The following is a 23,524-nucleotide window of genomic DNA, read 5'->3' on the forward strand; positions in this document are numbered from 1 at the left end:
TCTCAAATCTTTGCTTCTGGGGGATTCTACAAATGTCTTCTAAATCGTAACAGTTTTTTTTAAAGAAAAATACGTTGCTATAACATCAGTGGTTGTCAAACTTTTTTCATGTCAAGGACCCCCAAAATGATATGTATTGGTCTGAGGACCCCCATCTCAAAACATGTTGTTCCATTGGACCCCCTGCCCCAGAAGCAAAGATCTGAGTTAAAAATGTTCGCTTTAAAAAAAAATATATATATATAATTATCAAGATTTGCACACAATTCTTTTCTTCTTCAAAAATAGCACCGTCGCAGATCCGTGCCGCGCTACGAGCTTGTAGATCTGCTATTTTTTTATAGCCAAAGAGATCTAAAAAAAATTACACGGATGCGTTCCCGGTCTTAATGGGTTAATGTAACTGTTAAGTCATTTACAGAGGGGGCCACGCTGCTTCCTCTCCATAGTCTGACTTCAGAGAGCTTTATGTTTTCTCTTGCCTCTCCCCCCCCCCCCCCACCCCAATTTCCCCTCACAAATCCTAGTCATCAGACGGGAGCGACGCCTCAGGTTGACCTCAATTAAAGAATCCATTAGAGATGTAAATAACTCTCAGCTTGACAACCTGGGACGTGAATAATCGCAAAGTGTGGAGTGGGGATTTTCTCTTAGGCGAGGTAAACACAAAATCCCCATAATACATACTAAGTGGGGGATGGAAATGAATTGGAGTCATCACCTCAGTTAATTACGCAAACTGTTCACCCCCCCCCTTCTCTGCCGGGGGAATGCGTGGAATCCATCATCGATTTACAGTCAGAGAAATTGGTACTCTGCATGCTTTGATAACCAAATATGATTAGGTATTGACGTTATTGGATATTTTAGCTCACACAGTATATTGGCTGAACTTTTTTTTTTTTTGTTCTTAGGCCAATTGTTCTGTAATTTAACCACATTAACCTCATGAACTGTGTCATCCATATTCTAGGCATGTCACAATATAGGGGTCCTTGGATAATGCATTTCTGTGGTCAGAAGCCGGAAGTTTAGCATCTTCCTGGTTCTCTCGACAAAAGTCAATGCATGGGATTTTTGCATTGGATTTATTATTATTGGCGAAATATAATACTCACACGTTTTGTTCCGCAAGACAATCTTCACAAATGAACACCTTAGAGGCATGGAGAGAATGCTCTCTGCTGAGCATTCTGATTAATAGAATAAAATAGACCTTTATTGGTGCCGTGCAGGGGAAATTCAGGCACCAGGGGCAGCACAGCAGTAAAGTTACAGATACAGAGTAAGCACTGTGAGATACAGTCATAGGAAGAAATCCTCACAAAAATATATATTTATCACCATCAACGATGGTGCTTTGGGTGAGATGGATGATGGGTGAAGAGATACGGTAGACAAGAGAGTTCACAGTGTAAATGGAGGCGGGAAATACAAATGTGATAAATATTTCATTGGACTACGCTCCCAGGCGCAGGATGGTCATACTTTTAATTCCCCCAGGGCGTCAGATACTGCATACATGTCAAGTGAACAGTGGTGGAAAGTATCTAAGTTTACTTAAGTACTGTACTTAAGTACAATTTTTAGGTATTTGTACTTTCCAATTTCCAATACTTTTACTTCTACTCCACTACATCTCAGAGGTAAATATTGTACTTTTACTCCACTACAAGTATTTGAAAACTTTAGTTACTAGTTACTTTGCAGATATAAATTATTACATTATAAAACATATACAACCACTTTAGCCCTATTTTATACCTAGGCTATTTGAAAATAGCTAGTCTACAAGCTCAGAACGTGTCACATCGCAACCCGTTGTGAGCTTGTAGATCTGCTATTTTAAAATATTTTAGTACTTTTACTTTTGGTACTTTAAGTACATTTTGATGCCAATACTTTTGTACTTTTACTCAAGTAAATTCTGAATAATAGACTTTGAAAGAAAGAATTGGAGTACTTTTTCCACCACTGCAAGCGAAGCACGAGAAATTATTAATAAAAAAAAAAAAAAGTAAACAATGATTTTGATGTCATATGACACCTTTGCATGGCGTTAACGTGGAATTTACAGTATGTGGTCATGTGTGTGTGTGTGTGTGTGTGTGTGTGTGTGTGTGTGTGTGTGTGTGTGTGTGTAGATGACAAGGTGTGGACAGTGCTGACACACAACAGCACGGCTCCAGTGAAGGTCCATGGATCTTCTGTCCAGAAGCCCTACGTTATGAGGTTCAACTACAGCGCCTCGCCAGAGCAGCTGCGCGCCGTCGTCACCGCCTCCGAGCAGTGTCAACAGGAAGTGGTTTACGGCTGCAGGAAGTCCCGCCTCTTCAACACCAGAGGTACAGTACAGAACACTAAGGCTAGCTTAAGACAGTGGTTCCCAACCCCTCCCCTTCTTACATCTGACAAAAAGCTGAGCCCCCCACACGTGTGCGCATTGAGTCTATATACTACTAATACTACTACTATACTATTAGAAAAAATTACAGGTCTACAAGCTCACAATGTGTCGCGATGTGACTCGTTGTGGAATTTTTGGGACACTTTTTGACATTTTTGGAAGAAATATCTTTTTGCTTTTACTGTTTTTGACATTTTAATGACATGCCCTGAATATGGATTAGCCTGGTAAACCATCCCCCTTCCGGAAATATCATTTGCATTTGATTTCAGGAATTGGGTCTGGCCTGAGAGCTTATCTGGGCGTTTTTGCGTCGTCCACAAAATAGACTAGCCTATCAGTGTCCTCGCTCATTGTTCTGTGAGTGGTTGCCGAGCTAAAACGAACGGCGGCCATTAACATTTTCTCCACTGTATTTTAAAACGTCAAAACGCTCTCAAACTTCTTTTTTTGTGGCACGGAATTTACTTTTAAGATATTTTTCGGATAGCATTTAGTTGTTTAACTTCATGTGGTCAATTAATCATGACAGAGCCTATTTAAAAATAAAAATTCAGAGAACCAGCAGGGGCGGGCAGTGATACTCATGCATCCGTATAAAGCAACCTATTCTCGCCATGGCCCTTTCAAATGTCCCTTTGCTCCTATGCTGCCCTGTGGTGGTGGAACGAACTGCTGATTGGCTGAAGGGGTTGTCAATTGGAACAAACTGCCGATTGGCTGAAGGGGTTGTCGGTCAACGCCCACAGCCAAAAAGCCAAACAGACTTTCATGCCAGACCAACTCCTGAAATCAAATACAAATGAGAATTCCGGAGGGGTAGGGGGCTTTACCAGGCTAAATATGGATGCCATGCAGGCTGTATAAAGGATGAAACAATTATTTAGGCATTTAGCAGGCACTTACAGTAAGCAAGGTACTAGATCAAATGCATAGAGTATAGTGCCTTGGTAATCTAGGATCATAGGTAAACCAGGAACCTATAGTCTAAACATTATAATAATAATATCCAAAAATGTATGTACATTGAAACCAGGTCAACAAATGAACCTGGCATCTGTCTAAATCTGTCTAACAATGAAAGCAAGCTAGGATTTTGCGCAACAGCACAGATATCCCCCCACTGAGAAACAGTGGTTTAAGACCATGTCCTGGGCAAAATGTGCCCCACCCTCCTCATCCTGACCCATTTGGTCGATACTCTGAGAGAGAAACTCACTCTGACCTCACTGAGCGGAATATAAACTACCTCACGCTCCACCGCTCTCATTATCATTAATATTATTATTATTTTCTTCTCTTTTTTTTTGTGATAACTTGAAAGGCGATCTCCAATCTTTTCTTGCGCACATTCATCTTGAATTGCTCTGGGAGCGCCGCGGTGTCCCAGACATCCCGCGTTTGCTCCTTAAATCATGAAACATTCATGAGGTCTCGAAATCCCCCCACCATTCCCAAGGTGCCATGTGTGCGCAAACAAACAAGTTCATTATCATGATCAGATCAAAAGAGAGACAGAAAACAAGGGCGTCTTATGGCTCCGTGAACACGATCAAGATAGAGGCTGAATTGTGCCGCCCGTTTCCTTTAATCTTGAAGGAGGCCAATGACTCTCAAATTTCTCGTCCATCGCACTGCTAGGAACGTAGATATGAACCAAACCCCCCCCCCTTAGCCAACAGCACGCTCAACAACACATCGGAATAATACATAATAATGGGTTGTAGAATTGCTTGTGTTTCTATTGGGAGTACACAGTTCTATTCAACATGTTAATATATGCATAGTACTGCTATTACTATTACTATTACTATTACTATTACTACTTATACTAATCCTACTACTATTACTACAAACAACAACATTAACAGCAACAACAACAACCCAGTTCTGGGCATAGAGTTATGTCTAGACCATTGGTTCTCAACCTGTTCAGGCTGTGACCCCCAAAATAATCATATTTGAACTGGGGACCCCCTACCCTGATAAGCACTTGGAATGTAGAAGTTGAGGCATTACATTTAGTTTGACTGTTGTGAAAATAGCAGATGCGTTGCGAGGCGTTCTGAGCTTGTAGATCTGCTATTTTCACAATGGTGGCCTCTTGTCATTATTTGACAATTTGGCCAATGTTTGACCAGATTTTATAGTGCAATTTTTTTATTTTGATGCAGTAATGGTAATGTTTTTTTCTTTTTTTTTTAACTCTTTCACTGCCAAGAGTATTTTCATAAAGTACTCCCCCAGTGCCAGCAATTTGCGTTTTTTTTTAATAATTTTTCATTCAAATAAATAATCTGATTGGGTTTTTAAACCCATAATACAGTTCTACCAGTAGAGAGCAACAAATCGACACATTGATGACCTCGCTGGCTCACTCGCCCCCTCCCAAACAGGCTCACGTCACATCCGGTCATAACCGGATGTTGACATTTTCGACAATCGTTGATCGGGCTAAATTACGATGTGATACACGACTACGATGACTGATCGTCACCCAGACCAAAGAGAGTAGACGTGGACCTCTCCGTTCGTTTTTTTCGTGAAAAACCGTGACTTTCCCTATTCTGGCCGAAAATGACCGCGGGAAAAAAATGAGAACGTGAAACGGAATCTGCGTCATGAAACCGGAACCCAATGAGTCTGAAGGAGTCAGTAAGCGAAAGTGATCATGAAAAATAAACAGAATAGCGCGATCACAGTCAAAAGTAAAAACTCGGGATTTCTCGTGCTGGCAGGGAGGGTACTCGGGAAAAACTCGGGATATCTCGGGGCGTGGCACTGAGAGAGTTAATGTAGGTATTAAAAAGGTTTTAAGTCTTTCTCTACTGTGCACATACTAAAGCAAGATTACAAAATAGCAATACAAATGTACATTCTATAAATCTTTCTTTGTGTGATGTTTCAAGGGTGGCTTGATTGATTTAGTTTATAATTATGCATTCATTTAATTAATTTACATTTAATTGCATTCATTTAAATACAAGTTAAATTAGTTCATTAATTAAAACAAATGTGTCCATTATTCATACTGTATTGTATACACAGTGTGTCTGTCTGGTAGACATGATGATGATTATAGAATGTGACATTACAAGAAACAATGGGTTAACACTCATAACGTCAACTTAATGACTTCCCTTGTTGTCTGATACTGCAGCCTGGTGAGCAGTGTTGCCAAGTCTGCTTATTATAAGCGACTTTGGCTTTGTTTTTTCTGTAAAGTTGCGTGTACTAAATATTGGTAAATATTGGTAGCGTGTTGCAGGTTTTTTTTGTGGCTTGTTTCTAAAGTGTCGTTGTTTATTTGGGCCTGCTTCCTAATGTTGTTTAACATTTTCATGTCAGGGACCCCAAATTAATATGTATTTGTCCACGGACCCCCATCTGAAAATATTTTGTGCCAGGGACCCCCCCATTCAAGATTTGTGTATTACAATGTTCCAAATGTTTCGCGTTGTTAGCTATTGTCAAATAGCTGATGCATATAAAGTGGTTCAACTGATTTCGATGCATTATGAAGTCATTTAGCTGGGGACCCCCATGTGTGTATCAATCATGCGACCTATAGTCACCTCTTTTTGGGCTCGTTTTTGTAGACCTGTCTGCTTGCCTTTGCTCACAAAAACTGGCAACGCTGCTGGTGAGTCACCGCACACGGTTCTCTGCACCCTTCCTTATGACCAACGACAACAGAGGCAATATTCCCAGCGTTTGACACATCCATAAATTTGTCAGCGACAGAGTGAGATGAATAAACATTGTGACTCGAGACACAATCCACTCCAGCTGCTGCACTGTATGAAAGATGTAGCACATCATTCAAAGCCAGAGAAAGTGCCGCTGTTAAGACCTCCACCTGTGGAATCATGTGTCCCCGGCTAGCCTGCTGGGCTCACAATGACAATCAGAAACTTCTGCTCCTGTGTCTCACCTACACCATCTCCCGCTCTGCTTTCAAGGAACCTGTCTTTTTAAGATTATAATTTTTGGGCTGCTTTTGATTTATTAGCTCTTTAATTGCCAGAGTAATAGTGTAATAGTGTCACCCCACTGCTAGCGAAAACTAGTGTTTTTAGCTACCTCTGTTGCTTAGTTGTGGCCTGTTGAGGGGTGGCTTGTTTTTGCCAAAAAACTACAGGAACAGAGATAAAGCCATTTTCCCACAGGAAATAAACAGGAAGAAAACAAGTTTTTTCTAAAAAAAAAATCGTCAATTCCGGGTCTGTCGTCATCTGGAAGTGAAAGCATCATTCATAAGGTAGTGAACAGCGCCATCTAGTGGGAAACCACTGAAAACCCCAAACTCGTCAAACTCATGTTTGGCACTGTGGACCAAGTGCATACTGACGAGTTGACTCGTCCTTGGCAGTCAAAGACAGGACAGTATGGAGTGACAGGAAAGCGAGGGCAGGGAAGTGGATTTGGTATCCCAACAAACCAGGGGTGCCACGGGACACCTGGTTAATGCGTCCAAGGCAGCAGTGACAGCAGACCAAGGGCATATGGCACACCCCTACCTGCACCCCATTCCCGCACGCCAAGATCAGCTAACACAGGACGTCTGTCCCTCCCTTAGTCCCTGGACAATGCTCTAAGCGTCCTCCTCTCCCTACTGGCTCCCAAGCTGTGGAATGACCTCTCCCCTTCATTCAGGCCTGCAGACTCACTCCTCTTGTTCCGTTTGTCACGATTAGTTCAACTGGCGGACCCAAATGCAGACACAACACAAAGTCAAAGTCCAAGGGTGTTTATTGAACCAAAGGATGAATAGTGGAGCTTGGTGGTGTTGATTAGGAGTGGACGATGGGAGCAGGCAGGCACAGCAGGCAGGCAGGCGAGGCAGGTGAGGGAGGTCACTGTAGGACAGGAGAAAGGAGCGAGTCACAAGGAGTACAAAATACAGGTTGAGAAACTAACTAGAAGGTACTGTTCCTGAAGAAACAGTGTGGGATCGCTAAGAATGTTGATGGTATTGAGTATTGATAGTGTTAGTAGAGTTAAAGGTTTGAAAGGTTTAAAGGTTTTAAAGGTTTTAAAGGTTTTAAAGGTTCTAAAGTTTTGAAAGGTTCTAAAGGTTTGAAAGGTTTGAAAGGTTTAAGAGGTTTGAAAGGTTTGAAAGGTTTAAGAGGTTCTAAAGGTTTGAAAGGTTCTAAAGCTTTGAATGGTTCTAAAGGTTTGAAAGGTTTAAGAGGTTCTAAAGGTTTGAAAGGTTTAAGAGGTTCTAAAGGTTTGAAAGGTTCTAAAGGTTTGAAAGGTTTGAAAGGTTTGAAAGGTTTGAAAGGTTCTAAAGGTTTAAGAGGTTCTAAAGGTTTGAAAGGTTCTAAAGGGTATTTACTTTAAATTATTTTTAGTCACTTTATTTACTTTAAAGTATTTTTTACTAATTTTTACAACTTTTAAGTATTTTTACTATTTTTTTCAACTTTTAAGTATTTTTACTCATGTTGAGTACTTTTAAGTATTTTTACTCAGTATAAGTACTCTTAAGTATTTTTTAATCAAGGTACTTACTTTAAAGTATTTTTAGTCACTTTATTTACTTTGAAGTAGCTTTTACTAATTTTTACAACTTTTAAGTATTTTTACTATTTTCATCAACTTTTAAGTATTTTTACTATTTTTTTCAACTTTTAAGTATTTTTACTCATTTTGAGTACTTTTAAGTATTTTTACTCAATATAAGTACTCTTAAGTATTTTTACTCAAGGTATTTACTTTAAAGTATTTTTAGTCACTTTATTTACTTTAAAGTAGCTTTTACTAATTTTTACAACTTTTAAGTATTTTTACTCTTTTTATCAACTTTTAAGTATTTTTACTATTTAAAAAGTGAAATATCTCTAAAAGTACAAATTATTTCAAAAAATTCTAATGGTAGCCAATATGTCCTATAGAGTTGGAACGGAGTTTCTATCTAAAAGTATGAATTTCTCCATTGAAATGAATGGGAGTTTTTTAGAAGTAAAAAGTGAAATATCTCTAAAAGTACAAATTATTTCAAATTCAAATGGTAGCCGACATGTCCTGAGTAGGCCGAACGTTGAAGAGTTGGAACGGAGTTTGTAGCTAAAAGTATGAAGGACTAGTTAGGGGCCAAAAAACGGTGTTGACAATAACAGTAGTGTGATCGCTTTAGCGATCCCACAACTAAGGCACTAGGAAAATCTAGGACTGAATACAGTAGCTGGCAAAAAGCGTTACCACACACGTGAGGTTGTGAAACGATCTGGCACCGCGTGGAGAGAAGACCATGGCTTTATAGACTGGAGGTGATGAGCTGATGGCAAGCAGGTGAGGTGGATGAGGAAACTAGTAACAGGTGTGCCAAGCTGGGAGCTGGAGCCAAGCCTACGCCCACACACACACCCACACTTAAAGACACAGACACCAACACATAGACAACACAAGGACACAGACAGAGACTGTGACACCGTTGCAATGTGAAACCTCTTCAGACTCTACCTCATCACCAAGCACTCCTTATTTCCTTGTATCAGAACTGGTTGCTGATATAGATGCTAGCTACAGTATGTTATCCAGATGCATGTTGATTGCTTGTTCACGTGCTACGTTACTTAGATCATTGGTTCCCGAACTGGGGGTCCCCACATTATTTTGGGGGGGTCCCCAGATGATTAGCTTAATGTGCAAATTGGCCAAATTGCCAAATATTACATAAGAAAGAGGCAAACATTGTGAGAATAGCCGATCTAGATAGATCTGCTATTTTCACAATGTTTATCTGTGGAACCGAGTCAAACTAAATGTAATGACACTTGGAATTTACATCAGAACTTACATAATATTTTACAGTTCCAATTGCTCGTCGGGGTACGGGGGGGGGGGGCTCCCCAGTTCAAAAAACGATTATTTTGGGGAGTCGCAGCCTGAAAAGGTTGAGAACCACTGATTTAGATCACAGACGCTATGTACTGTATATTATTTAGATTAATTTAGCTTGCTATTTAGACAGATGCTAGATTTGATGTTTACCTCCTATCCTAGTTACTTTGCAGCACATATTTAACCTGGCCGACCCTAATTTGCCAAGAAAGCAATTATGTGTACTAAGAATACATTTTAAATGCAGGAGTCTGAAACAAAGACATCACGGCAACTTGATGATTCGTGCAGCAGAATGGTGCGGTGAAATGAGTGTATAGGTCGTTCTTCTGGCCAGCCCTCATCGCCCCCGTCTAATGCGGGGTCACGTTGCGTGACGGATGACTGAAGCCACGCCGACCACTTAGCCCATTAAGACCGGGGAACGCATCTTTGTCAGTTTAAAGATTTATTTGGCTATTCAAAAAATAGCAGATCTACAAGCTCATAGCGCGGCACCGAGTGCCGCGCTATGAGCTTGTAGATCTGCTATTTTTGAAAAATTCAATGTGTGCAAATATTGTAATATATATTTTTTAAAGCGAACATTTGTAACTCCAATCTTTCCATCTCAACATATTTTGAGATGGGGGTCCGTGGCCAAAATACGTATCATTTTGGGTGGTCCTTGACATGAAAAAAGTTTGAGGACCACTGATATTATAGCAACATAATGTTTCATTTCCAAAAACTCTTGGGCTTTAGAAGACATTTGTAGAATCCCCCTCAGATGCAAAGATTTGAGTTACAAATGTCCGCTTTAAAAAAATATATATATTCAAAGATTTGCACACATTTTCATTTTTTTTCTTAAAAAATAGCAGATCTACAAGCTCATAGCGTGGCACTCGGTGCCGCGCTATGAGCTTCTGTATCTGCTATTTTTTTAATAGCCAAAGAAATCTAAAGTGACACAGATGCGTTCCCGCCCGGTCTTAATGGGTTAGGCATGCGGGAGGTAATGAGGCCTGCCTGACTGGCATCACCAAGGCCTCATTGACACTGACAGACAACCATGACACGAGATGCCAACATGATAGCCCACCCGCGCGGCTCTGATTTCACACAACTATGCTTGCTCCGCCAAAATGACCCTCCAGGCAATTAGCGAGAAGCCCGAGTAGGGCAGTGGATGACTTTCTGTGGCGAGCCAGGAAGAGGATTATCTTTTTGTGCGAAAAAATATGAGAACCGGACGGCGAAGAAGAAGAATTTATATTTGCGTTTATTTTTGGGTTTAACCCATTCAATCCGGGAACGCGTCTGTGTCGTTTTAAGATTTATTTTGGCTATTCAAAAATAGCAGATCTACAAGCTCATAGCACGGCACCAATGAGCTTGTAGATCTGCTATTTTTGAAAAAATCTTGAAAATGTGAGCAAATCTTTGAATATATATATATTTTTAAGCAAACATTTGTAACTAAAATCTTTGCTTCTGAGGGTCCCTGGAACAACATATTTTACAAAATAAAATAAAAATCGTATTCAAAGATTTAACACAAATTTTCACGATTTTTCAAAAATAGCAGATCTACAAGCTCATAGTGCTATATGAGCTTGATATCTGCTATTTTTGAATAGCCAAAGACATCTAAAAATGACAAAGATGCGTTCCCGGTCTCAATGGATTAAACACGGCGGGCCATAAGTCATCTTAGCTATAAAAAAAAACTAAACAAAGTCGTGTTGAGACTTAATCTGCCTGTCATATGCAGTATCACCGCATCCGTTCAATACAACACCAATGAAGGGAGAGAAAAAAAAAGAGAAGCACAATGCTCTTTGGGTCTATGGGGAACGTTTCCATCCATGACCTTGACTTGGTCGGGCGTAGCCGCCGGCAGGCTCACAGGATGTTGCAGATGATTATGATTTGCCTTGTGGGACACTGTTGCAGATGGTCACCCTCTGTCCTCCTGATGGGTGGACCAGGGTAACGTTAGTGCTATGGTTACAGATGGTACTCCTCTGTCCTTTTGGGTGGACCAGGTTGTAATGTGACGAACATTAGTGTTAGTACAGACTGTACCCCTCTGTTCTGATGGGCGGACCAGGGTAACGTTAGTGCTATGGTTACAGATGGTACTCCCCTGTCCTTTTGGGTGGACCAGGTTGTAATGTGACTAACGTTAGGGTTGTTGCAGACTGTTCCCCTCTGTTCTGATGGGTGGACAAGGTTCTAATGTTTGTGGGTGGACCAGGTTGTAATGTTTGTGGGTGGATCAGGTTGTAATGTGGTGGGTGGACCAGGTTGTAATGTGGTGGGTGGACCAGGTTGTAATGTTGTGGGTGGACCAGGTTGTAATGTGGTGGGTGGACCAGGTTGTAATGTGATGGGTGGACCAGGTTGTAATGTGGTGGGTGGACCAGGTTGTAATGTGGTGGGTGGACCAGGTTGTAATGTGGTGGGTGGACCAGGTTGTAATGTGGTGGGTGGACCAGGTTGTAATGTGGTGGGTGGACCAGGTTGTAATGTGATGGGTGGACCAGGTTGTAATGTTGTGGGTGGACCAGGTTGTAATGTGGTGGGTGGACCAGGTTGTAATGTGATGGGTGGACCAGGTTGTAATGTTGTGGGTGGACCAGGTTGTAATGTGGTGGGTGGACCAGGTTGTAATGTGCTGGGTGGACCAGGTTGTAATGTGATGGGTGGACCAGGTTGTAATGTTGTGGGTGGACCAGGTTGTAATGTGGTGGGTGGACCAGGTTGTAATGTGATGGGTGGACCAGGTTGTAATGTGGTGGGTGGACCAGGTTGTAATGTTGTGGGTGGACCAGGTTGTAATGTGATTAACTGCTGTTACAGACGGTACTCCTCTGTCGTGGTGGGTGGACCAGGGAGGAGAGAGGAGGACTTACTGGGGAGGATTCCTGCCTGGAGTTCAGCAGTGCTCCTGCAGCCTGGAAGAGAACTGCATGGATATGAACTACTTCTGCAACTGTGACGCCGACACTAATACATGGTATGTATGAACACTGATACATGGTATGTATGAACACTGATACAATCTTATGTTTCTGTAGCGTGGGCATCCCCTGGACATGATGCTAGTATATCACAGGGACTTACCCCCCAAACCAAGCCTAGATGCTGAGTGCCAAGCAGGGAGGCATTGGGTCCCATATTTTATAGTCTTTGGTATGACCCGGTCGGAGAATCGAACCCCAACCTGCCAATCTCAGGGCGGATACTTTAACACAAGACCACTGCAGCTGGATATCTGCAAAGTAACTAGTAACTAAAGTTTTCAAATAATTGTAGTGGAGTAGAAGTACAATTCAGTAAAGTACAAATACCTCAAAATTGTACTTAAGTACAGTACTTAAGTAAATGTACTTAGTTAATTTACACCACTGCACACCATACACAGTTAATGGATAAATACCACTGCAGCTGTCATGCCAGCACCAAACTGTGAGCGTCCATGAAATTCCGTCAATGTGAGAATCATGTTATTCACACTGTTCTCAAGATGCACTAAAAAAATTTTTTAGAATGCTATTCAGTTGGGAGTGAGATTTCACACACAAATATACAGCTATACTTCCAACTGTGAGACGCTAAAAACAGATCTAACTGAGCAAGTGATTAAAGTGGCACAATAGAACTTTATTTTAATGAATATAAATTGATTTTGTTTTGGTAGAGTATGTTAATACAATACAAAATACAATTGGGGTGGTTGTGTTTTGCAGCCGAACTACAAGTTCTGCTATTTTTGGCGAATGTTCCCCCCAAGAATAGGCATGCTTGGGGTTCAAGTGTTTTCTTTTTTTCAATCTGTGCTAGTCTAGTAAGGCTATGTTTTTACCAGTACCTGGCATTGGTGTAAAGTAACTAAGTACATTTACTCAAGTACTGTACTTAAGTACAATTTTGAGGTACTTTTACTTTACTGGAGTATTTCCAAGTGTCTATACTTTTACTTCTACTCCACTACTCAGAGGCAAATAGTATACTTTTACTCCACTACAATTATTTGAATTTTTTAGTTACTAGTTTCTTTGACGATATACATTATTACATTATAAAACAAATGAACCACTTTAGCCCTATTTTATACTTAGGCTATTTGAAAATAGCCTATCTACAAGCTCACAACGCATCGCATCGCGACACATTCTGAGCTTGTAGATCTGCTATTTTCAAACATTTTAGTACTTTTACTTTTGGTACTTTAAGTACATTTTGATACCAATACTTTTGTACTTTTACTGAAGTAAATTTTGAAGTCGGGACTTTTACTTAACTTAACTTTTACTATACTTACGTAACAGAGTACTTCTACATTGCAGTATTGATACTTTTACTTAAGTAAAACATTTGAGTACTTTTTCCACCACACTACCAGTCTAGCAGGTTATAAATGACATGTTACACAATTTTGTCTGGTCATTAATGTTAATACTAGTGGCTGGATTTGCGGTTCCAGTGTTTCGCTGCGAAAATGATTGATTGTAAACATTATGATCGCAACACGTTACGATCAAACTAATCATGATCCCCAAGCGCCCCAATGAAGATACAAGCATTGACTAAAGACCCCATCACTATCTCATATATATGACATTTTTCTACACATCTTTGCATGCTGTATTATGCTAATCCCTATACCTCTATCGCGTGCTGCTAGTCCACATTGGGGGGAACAGCATTTGCATATTTTCCACAGGCAGTTGTCTGCATTGTGATAGATTGCTCCGCCTTATAATGTGCTTACCCCACGTTCCAGTTTTAACCCATTCAATCCGGGAACGCATCTGTGTAATCTTAAGATTTCTTTGACTATTCAAAAATAGCAGATCTACAAGCTCATAGCTCATTAAAAAAAACATAGCAGATGTACAAGCACTGAGTGCCGCGCTATGAGCTTGTACATCTGCTATGTTTTTTTGAAAAATTGTGGAAAATGTGTGCAAATCTTTTAATATATATATATTTTTTAAAGCGAACATTTTTAAATCCAATATTTGCTTCTGGGGGTCCCTGGAACACAATATTTTGAGATGGGGGGGGTCCGCGGCCAAATACATATAATTTTTGGGGTCCTTGACATGGAAAAAGTTGGAGAACCACTGATATAGCAACATACTGTTAGGATTTAGAAAACATTTTTAGATATGTATTTACCCGCGGACCCCCATCTCAAAATGTTTTATTCCAGGTACCCCCCCAGAAGCAAAGATTTGAGTTACAAATGTTCGCTTTAAAAATGTATATATTCAAAGATTTGCAAAAATGTTCAAGATTTTTAAAAAATGGCAGATCTACAAGCTCATAGAGCTTGTAGATCTGCCATTTTTGAATAGCCAAAGACATCTTAAAATGACACCGGATTGAATAGGTTAATGCGGAGGAATGGATTCCTTTATCTGTACTCTGAAATTGAGAGGGGTCTCTCTTCTGTTTTTTTCCCCCCCTTCTTCTTCTTCTTCCTCCTTCCAATCGTACAGGGCTAATGACACGGGCCTCCTCTCCTATAAAGACCACCTGCCAGTGACTCAGATTGTGATTGGAGACACCAACCGAACGGGCTCCGAGGCCGTGTACCGCGTCGGCCCGCTGCGTTGTTATGGAGACAGTAGGTGATCACTTCTATTTCCGAGCTTATGGGACGTCGGGCTGCAAATAGCCCCGCGCCGGTTGCTTGGGTTCCATCTAGATCTAGAGAGACAGAAGGGGAGCTCAGATGCTCTGTTTACTTTCTGACACTCTGTACTGCCTGCTTTGTGGCTCTGTGTCTTCGTCTGCTGGCTTTGAGGAATGACGCCTGTCTCAACCCGCTCGTCTTCTTGCCTTTCTTGCTCTTCTTCAAAAAGAAAAAAATAATCAATTGATTAATTTACTCTCGGACTGAATTCTGACTTGATTTTTGTACAGTGGTGTGAAGTAACCAAGTACATTTACTCAAGTACTGTACTCAAGTAAAATGTTTTGGTATCTTTAATTTACTGGAGTATTTCCAATTTTCAATACTTTTACTTCTACTCCATTACATCTCAGAGGCAAATATTGTACTTTTACTCCACAACAATTATTTGAAAACTTTAGTTGCTAGTTACTTTGCAAATATAAATTATTATATTATAAAACATACATTAACCACTTTAGCACTATTTTATACACAGGCTATTTGAAAATAGCCGATCTACAAGCTCACAACGCGTCACGTCGCGACGCGTTGTGAGCTTGTAGATCTGCTATTTTCAAACATTTTGGTACTTTTACTTTTGGTACTTTAAGTATAGTTTGATGCCAATACAAAAATACGTGTTTTATTTGTGGTATTTTTCTCACTGTCAGTTGTGCCAGTTCTGTTGCAGAGTCTGGTTAATAGTTTCTGAAGACTATATTTAATATTCTCTAAGTCCACTCCAGACTCTGTTTATTGTTTATTATAACCTCGGTCCAAATGATTCCACCTCCAGGACTATTAGATCCTCTGACCAATTACTTCTGTCTATTCCATGGATCTGATTAAGATTCAACGTGTGATCTTTGCTTTCTCCAATGCCCCCGAATGCTTGCTAAATCTTAATACTCATCCTCTTTGCTTAGCGTATGAGTCTGCTTGAGATTTGCTTAAATATCTTAATGTGTGTCATGTCTTGTTTTATACAACGCTGTCTCAATCCCAAAAGTCATATTGTGACCAAGGTTATAATAGTTTGGGATTCTTTCATTTCAGTTTAGCTTTAGTTTGTTTTTAATATGTTCTTTTCTAGTTCAGTTTAATTAGTTTTTAGTGCGGATTTGCTAGTGTTAGTTTTATTTGTTTTAATACTGATTCTTGCGAAATGACTCGGACATAACTTCGGAACGTTCGGCACGGCGACTCGCTCGCCTAAGCTCACTCGGCGGTGCCCCCCCCCCGTGGCTCAAGTCCGCTAGAGACGGCGCGCCTCTGTCGTTTTAACAGTTGTCAGACCGTCTTTGTCGGACCGTCAAAAATGTTGAGAACTGGACTTCCACATTCCTGGAGTGCAGAAGTCCCGAAAAGTCAACATATGCCTTACTTACCCCCACCCCCTTCAAGTCACATTTTGACGTTTGGTCAATAAGTCACAATGTGCCTTTTAGGGGTGAGACAGTGTTGGTTTTATGTGTTGTTGTTGTTAGTTGAGATATTTATTTTAATCCTCTTATTGTACACCTACATTTATGTTGATTCGACTCATCTTCACTGTACAGAACTTTGGTCAACAATTATTGCTTTTATTAAAATAACATGAAAGTGACTAGAAATGCTCACAATGTGTTTTGTTTTTGTCGCATTCCTAAGCCAATAAGTCATCAAATTATTGGCTTAGGCATGCGACAAGAACAAACAAATCTCCATAAATTCAAGTCTCCATGGGGTGTGTAATCGATAGGAGAAAAGTCATTTTGGGGGTGAATTATCCCTTTAACACATCCACCGCCAGAGGTTAATCTCATAATAATGTACTCACCTGCCAAGGTGTTTTTGTTGTTTTTTTGTTTTTTTCATGTCGCCATAGATCTTGTTAAAATCCTTAAGATTGAGCCGTGAACGGTCTGTTTACGTCCGCGAGATCTCCCTGTATCTCCCAGTGAAGACCGCATGTCAAACGGACTTCCATGACTGTAGTTAGAGCGGATTACGTTAAACAGTGAAATGCGAGGAGAAAAAACTACAGGAAGAGAATTGAGTTTCAGTTTCGTCTGTAGAATGGGAGCGGGCGTGATCGTCGAAACCGGATCCCAAATAATTCTATTTCCTGTCATCAAACCGGAAACGGAAGTGGATCAAAAAAATTCCGAAAGTGCACCCGGACCGCGCATGCGCGAAAAGACCGCAGCCCGTAGGACTACGGGCTCGGCGCTTAACCGTTGGATTTAACGGCCCGTAGAACTACGGGCCCGGCGGTAAAGGTGTTAACAGATGAAAAGTATAAAAAGCTTGTGACTAAATAATAACTAAATTGGATCCAATGAAACACAGGTTAGTTTTTTTTTCCATTTCCACCCCACATCGACCATATATACAGGGCTTAAGTGCTCAAAGACTCTATATAAATTGGATCCTCCTACCGATCCACGCTATTTCCACTTTAATGTACCTGTCATAACCTGGTGTGTTTCAGAGTGGATCTGGAACGCTGCCTCCTTCTACCAGGAGTCGTCCTACCTGCACTTCCCCACCCTGCAGGCTGAGCTGGGCTCTGACATCTCCTTCTACTTCAAGACCAGCTCCCCCTCAGGAGTGTTCCTGGAGAACCTGGGCCTCAAGGACTTCATCAGAGTGGAGCTCAGCTGTGAGTTCAACAGCATTCACCACCTGTACTATACTGTACTGTATACTCCTCACCAGTGGTGTAAACTAAATATAGGTATATTTACTCAAGTACTGTACTTAAGTACAATTTTGAGGTATTTTTTACTTACTATTTCCAATTTTCAATACTTTTACTTCTCCACTACATCTCAGAGGCAAATGTTGTACTTTTACTCCACTACAATTATATTTGAAAACTTTAGTTACTAGTTAATTTGCAGATATAAATGATTACATTATAAAACATACATTTACCACTTTAGCCCTATTTTATACCTAGGCTATTCGCAAATAGCCGATCTACAAGCCAGTGGCGTTCCCAGGAATTACGTTTAGGGCAGGCGAGGACTCGGGGAAAAATCGCGGGGGAAACAAGTTAACAACAACACTACACTGACTACAAAACTGAAAAACGCTAATAAAAACAATATGCAAGTATAATCAATGTATGTATTGCGCTGGTCCTGCCGCCGCAAGGTCTTGGCAGCGGTGGTGAAAGGTAGCGTCCTTTGGATGAATCTCTTCTTCAGCGGTGGTCTCTTCATGTTGTAGTTTAGTAATGAATGGCTCAAGCTGCTCTCAGAGCCCCTTTTATGCCAGGTGAGTCTTGGTGATGGCCCAGACCCCCAACCCTGGCACCCCATGCCCATGGCATGAAGACATTTGCATCACTATAGGCGAGGGTCGCTCTGCTGAATGGATAGTGTATTGGCTGTCTGGCGGGCTAATGGCCCGAAGGCCAGTTTTCTGTTTGGATTCTTTTTCACTCCCTGTTTCTCAGTCAGTCTTTTACTTTATTTTCTAGTGGAGGCGAGATTTTAGTTGGGCCCTTGCCTCTATGGTGGGTACGCCACTGCTACAAGCTCACAACGCTTCACATCGCGTTACTTTTACTTAGGGTACTTTAAGTATATTTTGAAGCCAATACTTTTGGACTTTTGCTCAAGTATCATTTTGAACACAGGCCTTTTACTTGAAGGATAAATCATTTTGAACACAGAGTATTTTTATATGGTGGTGGTATTGCTACTTTTACTTAAGTAAAATATCTGAGTACTTTTTCCACCACTGCTGCTCACCAAGAGAGCCATCAAAGGAAACCAAGGATGTGCACACTACAGTACACACAACACGCACGCAGTGGTGGTAAAAGTACTCACACATGTTTTACTTAAGTAAGAGTATCAATACTGCAATGCAGAAATACTCTGTTACAGGTAAAAGTCCGGAATTCAAAATGTACTTGAGTAAAAGAACAAAAGTATAGGTATCAAAATGTGCTTAACGTACCAAAAGTAAAAGTACTCATTATGCAGAATGTCCCATTTCACAAGTTTTCAAATGTATACAAATCTTTTGAAAATAGCAGATCTACAAGCTCACAATGTGTCGCATCGCGATGCATTGTGAGCTTGTAGATCTGCTATTTTCAAAAGGTTGAAAAGTATATAGGGCTGAAGTGGTTAATGTATGTTTTCTAATAATAATCAAAATCTACAAAGTAACTAGTAACTCAAGTTTTCAAATAATTGTAGTGGAGTAAAAGTACAATATTTGCCTCTGAGATGTAATGGAGTAGAGGTAAAAGTACTGAAAATTGGAAATACTCCGGTAACGAAAAAAAAGACCTCAAAACTGTACTTAAGTACAGTACTTGAGTAATGTACTTAGTTACTTTCCACCACTGCCTAATGTACTGTACTGCTCACCAAGAGAGGACTTGCAAGCCATCAAAGGAAGCAAGGATGTGCACACAACACTCACATGCACTAGTCAGGCACACACAGGCACAAGCACAAGAATAGAGTTAGGTACGCGCGTGTGTGCGTGCGTGTTAAAAGAAAGGAGAAAAAAAGCAATATTTTTTAGCATGTTTCTGATGGAAATGCTAGCCGCGGTTGACATTCAATTTCCCTTAGAATGGGGGCTGTCAGTTTGTGAGCTGAATAATGTAATCCTAATGACAACATGAACGGTATGTTATCAGGCCGTCACATGCAGGGGCTGAAAAGCTCAGGATAATTTTCCCTCACGAGCATGTAATCAAGTCGAGGATATCGCCGAATCGGAAGGGAAGGCAATGAAATAAGCAATGATCAACCCCTCCCCCCCCCACCGCCACCACCCACCACTTGCAGGTTTATTTTCGGATACGTGATTGTCACACCAAGCTACACACTGCCAGCCATCCAGGAGGAGTTGTAAGAAAGTGGGCATTAGCAAGTGCTCGGTGGCATTCGATGAAAAATTAACCCATTAAGACCGAGAAACGCGTCTGTGTGTCATTTTTAGATTTCTTTGGCTATTCTAAAATAGTAGATATACAAGATGCCCGCGCTACGAGCTTGTAGATCTGCTATTTTTGAAAAATCGTGACAATGTGTGCAAATCTTTGAATTTTTATTTTTCAAAGCGAACATTTGTAACTCAAATCTTTGCTTCTGGGCGTTCTACAAATGTCTTCTATGTCGTAACAGTTTTTTGAAAAAACGTATGTTGCTATAATCAGTAGACTGCCCCAACGCTCCTGATTTTGTGTATAGAGGGGCGGGTGTACAGAGCCGGCGAGAGATTGCGCCTGATCTCATTGGTTCACCGATCTGTCCGTCAACCCCCGCCCCGTTAACACAACATTACGAGCGACGCCCACTGCACTCTGGTTGGTTGGGAAATGAAACACTTCCTCATACCGAGTACACCGACGCGCTGGGCCAGGCTTTTATTTTTTAGCAAAACTAAACAATAAAAGCCTGGAGATCGAGGCTAATAATCAGTGATTCTCAAACTTTTTTCACGTCAAGAAAAATTATAAATTAAATTAAAAATTATGTATAATTTATTTGGCTGCGTACCCCCATCTCAAAATATTTTGTTCCAGGGACCCCCCCAGAAGCAAAGATTTCGAGTTAAAATGTTCGCTTTAAAAAATATCTACAATGATTTGCGCAAATCTTCACGATTTTTCAAAAATAGCAGATCTACAAGCTCATAGCGCGGCACTCTGTGCCACGCAATGAGCTTGTAGATCTGCTATTTTTGAATAGCCCAAATAAATCTTCAAATGACACAGATGCGTTCCAGGTCTTAAAGGTATAAGCAAAACAGGATTTGCCGATATCAAAAAGGCAATTTACTCTAAAAAAAAAAAAAGAACCATCTGATGAGTAGTGTAGCGTTTCTGCCTCCTTGCTTACATGAAACCACACAGGAACACCGTCGGCGCGCGTCTAACACCCTCTCAGCATTTTCCATTTGCATGGGGCTGTATTTTTTGTCACCCAGGAGGTACAAATATGTAGGGCAGAAATAGAATACATTTGTCATAAACGCTATAGAAAAATGTGTGGGGTTTGTTGATATTTTTCATCAATTATAAAACAAAGCGGATGAAATAACGTGATGAATGAGAGGATTTGTAGCACCTTTTTCCCACAAATAGTCACTGGTGAGCCTTGGCGGAAAGGCGGAACAGAGTTTTTATTTTTGCTCTTTCCGAGTATATTCAGAGCCATTCTTTTATACTTTGGTTATTCAAAAATAGCAGATATACAAGCTCATAGCGTGGTGCCGCGCGCGGCTATGAACTTGTAGATCTGCTATTTAAAAAAAATCGTGAACATTGGCGCAAATCTTTGAATCAAACATTTTTGACTCAAATCTTTGCTTCTGGGTTTGTTTGTTATAAAACAAAGCGATAAAATAACATGATGAATGAGAGGATTTGTAGCACCTTTTCCCACAAATAGTCACGGTGAGCCTTGGCGGAAAGGCATAACAGAGGTATATTTTTTGCTCCTTCTGTGTATATGTAGAGCCATGCTTTTATACTTTGGCTATTCAAAAATAGCAGATATACAAGCTCATAGCGCGGCACCGAGTGCCACGCTACGAAATTGTAGATCTGCTATTTTTTTTAAATCCTTTTTAGAGGATTTGTAGCACCTTTTTCCACAAATAGTCACTGGTGGTGAGCCTGGCGGAAAGGCAGAAGGGAGGTACATTACTATTTTGCTCTTTCTGAGTATATATTCAGAGCCATAATGTATTACCCCCCACCACCCCCACCCCAGGTTCCTGCGGGCTGGGGGTGGGGGGGGGGGGGGGGGCTAACGTTGTGAAATATTGACGAGCTGTCAGCCCCGAACCCCCTCATGAATCCCATTCAGGTCATCAAGCCTCTCCCCAGCATCATTGTATCGCATTGCGGCGTCGGGGGAATGATATAGTACGACATAAAAAAAAGAAGAAGAGAAGCACAGTATCGCATTTAACCCATTAAGACCGGGAACGCATCTGTGTCATTTTTTAAGATTTCTTAAAGTGCCGCACTTGTAGATCTGCTATTTTTTAAAACAATTCTTGAAAATGTGTGCAAATCTTATATATATATATATACTGTGTATATATATATATATATAAAAAATTACTCAAATATTTGCTTTTGGGCCGGGGTCCCTGGAACAACATATTTTGAAATGGAGGAGGTTTGCGGACAAATACATATCATATCATTGAGAACCACTAATATTATAGCAACATATGTTTTTTTTTCTTCAAAAAAACTGTTAGGATTCAGAAGCAAAGATTTGAGTTAAAAATGTTCACTTTAAAAATATATTTATTAAAGGATTTGCACACCTTTTCACGATTTTTCAAAAATAGCAGATCTACAAGCTCATAGCACGGCATGCTATGAGCTTGTAGATCTGCTATTTTTTAATAGCCAACGAAATTTAAAAAATGACACGGATGCGTTCCCGGTCTGAATGGGTTAATCTGACCCGACTGTCTTCTCTTTCTGCCCTCCCACAACCCCTCTCCCCCCCCCCCCCCATTAGCTCCCTCGGTGGTGACCTTCTCCTTTGACGTGGGGAACGGACCCGTGGTCCTGGCCGTCAAGTCCCACGTGCCGCTCAACGACAGGCAGTGGCACTACGTGCGGGCGGAACGCAACGTGAAGGAGGCCTCGCTGCAGGTGGACCAGCTGCCCCTGCGCTTCCTGGACGCTCCGTCCGACGGACACCTCCGCCTGAGGCTCAACAGCCAGCTGTTTGTGGGTAAGGTTCCCTGCAGACCACCTCCGGGGCCCTCAGCGCCCAATCGAGGCCCCTTACGCCACGCGCACACACACACACACACACACACACACACACACACACACACACACACACACACACACACACACACACACACACACACACACACACACACACACACACACACACACACACACACACACACACACACACACACACACACACACACTTACTTGCTTATGGTTGTCCATCGAATCCGATGATGACATCCACTTATGTCCTTAACGGTGAGTTCGTAGGTGGCTAAAGAGTCCTATCCTGGAACCACATGTTCTATGCTCTACACACATGCGCACGCACGCACGCGCGCGCACACGCACACACACACAAAAGGTTTTCATTAAGCTACATAAAACAGGTTGGTCAAATCACGTATTTTTGTAAGAATATATTTATAATAACAATAACAATTGTATAATAACAACGATGCGTTTGTCAAGTGCAGTGATTTTTCAATTGAACATTTTCCATTTCAAAATTCCATACTATTTCCAGACTCAAACTTCCGGAAATTGCGTTAGATTTTCCAGAACATAATAGACATCCGTGTACAAAAATCTGGATGTTTATTAAAGGGATATTTCACTCCCCAAAATAACTTTTTTTTATATCGATTAGTCACCCCATGGTGACTGGAATTCATAGTTTTTTTGTTTTGTTTTTTTTGTCGCATTCCTAAGCCAATAATTTGATGACCGGCAGCGTTTCCGGTTATTATAATATTATAATATTGGCTTAGGAATGCGACAAAAACAAAAATATATCTTAATTCTTAATGTTATCATTTAGAAAACAGACTAGGGATAATAGTCTGGAAACATAAATATGTTTCCTTGC

The 23,524-nt window shown here is 40.8% G+C and overlaps 1 protein-coding gene across 1 annotated transcript in view; it reads left to right on the top strand.

Moving 5' to 3' along the window:
• The window catches only part of LOC308073384 (contactin-associated protein-like 5), a gene marked incomplete at both ends in the record, with an annotated part of 116,838 nt that overhangs the window by 66,137 nt on the left and 27,177 nt on the right, over window positions 1-23,524 (top strand). The window contains 5 exons of the mRNA XM_080412255.1: window positions 2,145-2,345; window positions 12,101-12,257; window positions 14,749-14,876; window positions 17,401-17,571; window positions 22,430-22,648. Of these exons, the coding sequence (XP_080268381.1) occupies window positions 2,145-2,345; window positions 12,101-12,257; window positions 14,749-14,876; window positions 17,401-17,571; window positions 22,430-22,648 (876 nt within the window). The remainder of the gene's footprint in view (window positions 1-2,144; window positions 2,346-12,100; window positions 12,258-14,748; window positions 14,877-17,400; window positions 17,572-22,429; window positions 22,649-23,524) is intronic.

This window comes from Gymnoscopelus braueri, assembly GCF_963280865.1.
Source record: "Gymnoscopelus braueri genome assembly, chromosome: 18".
Taxonomy (NCBI): domain Eukaryota; kingdom Metazoa; phylum Chordata; class Actinopteri; order Myctophiformes; family Myctophidae; genus Gymnoscopelus; species Gymnoscopelus braueri.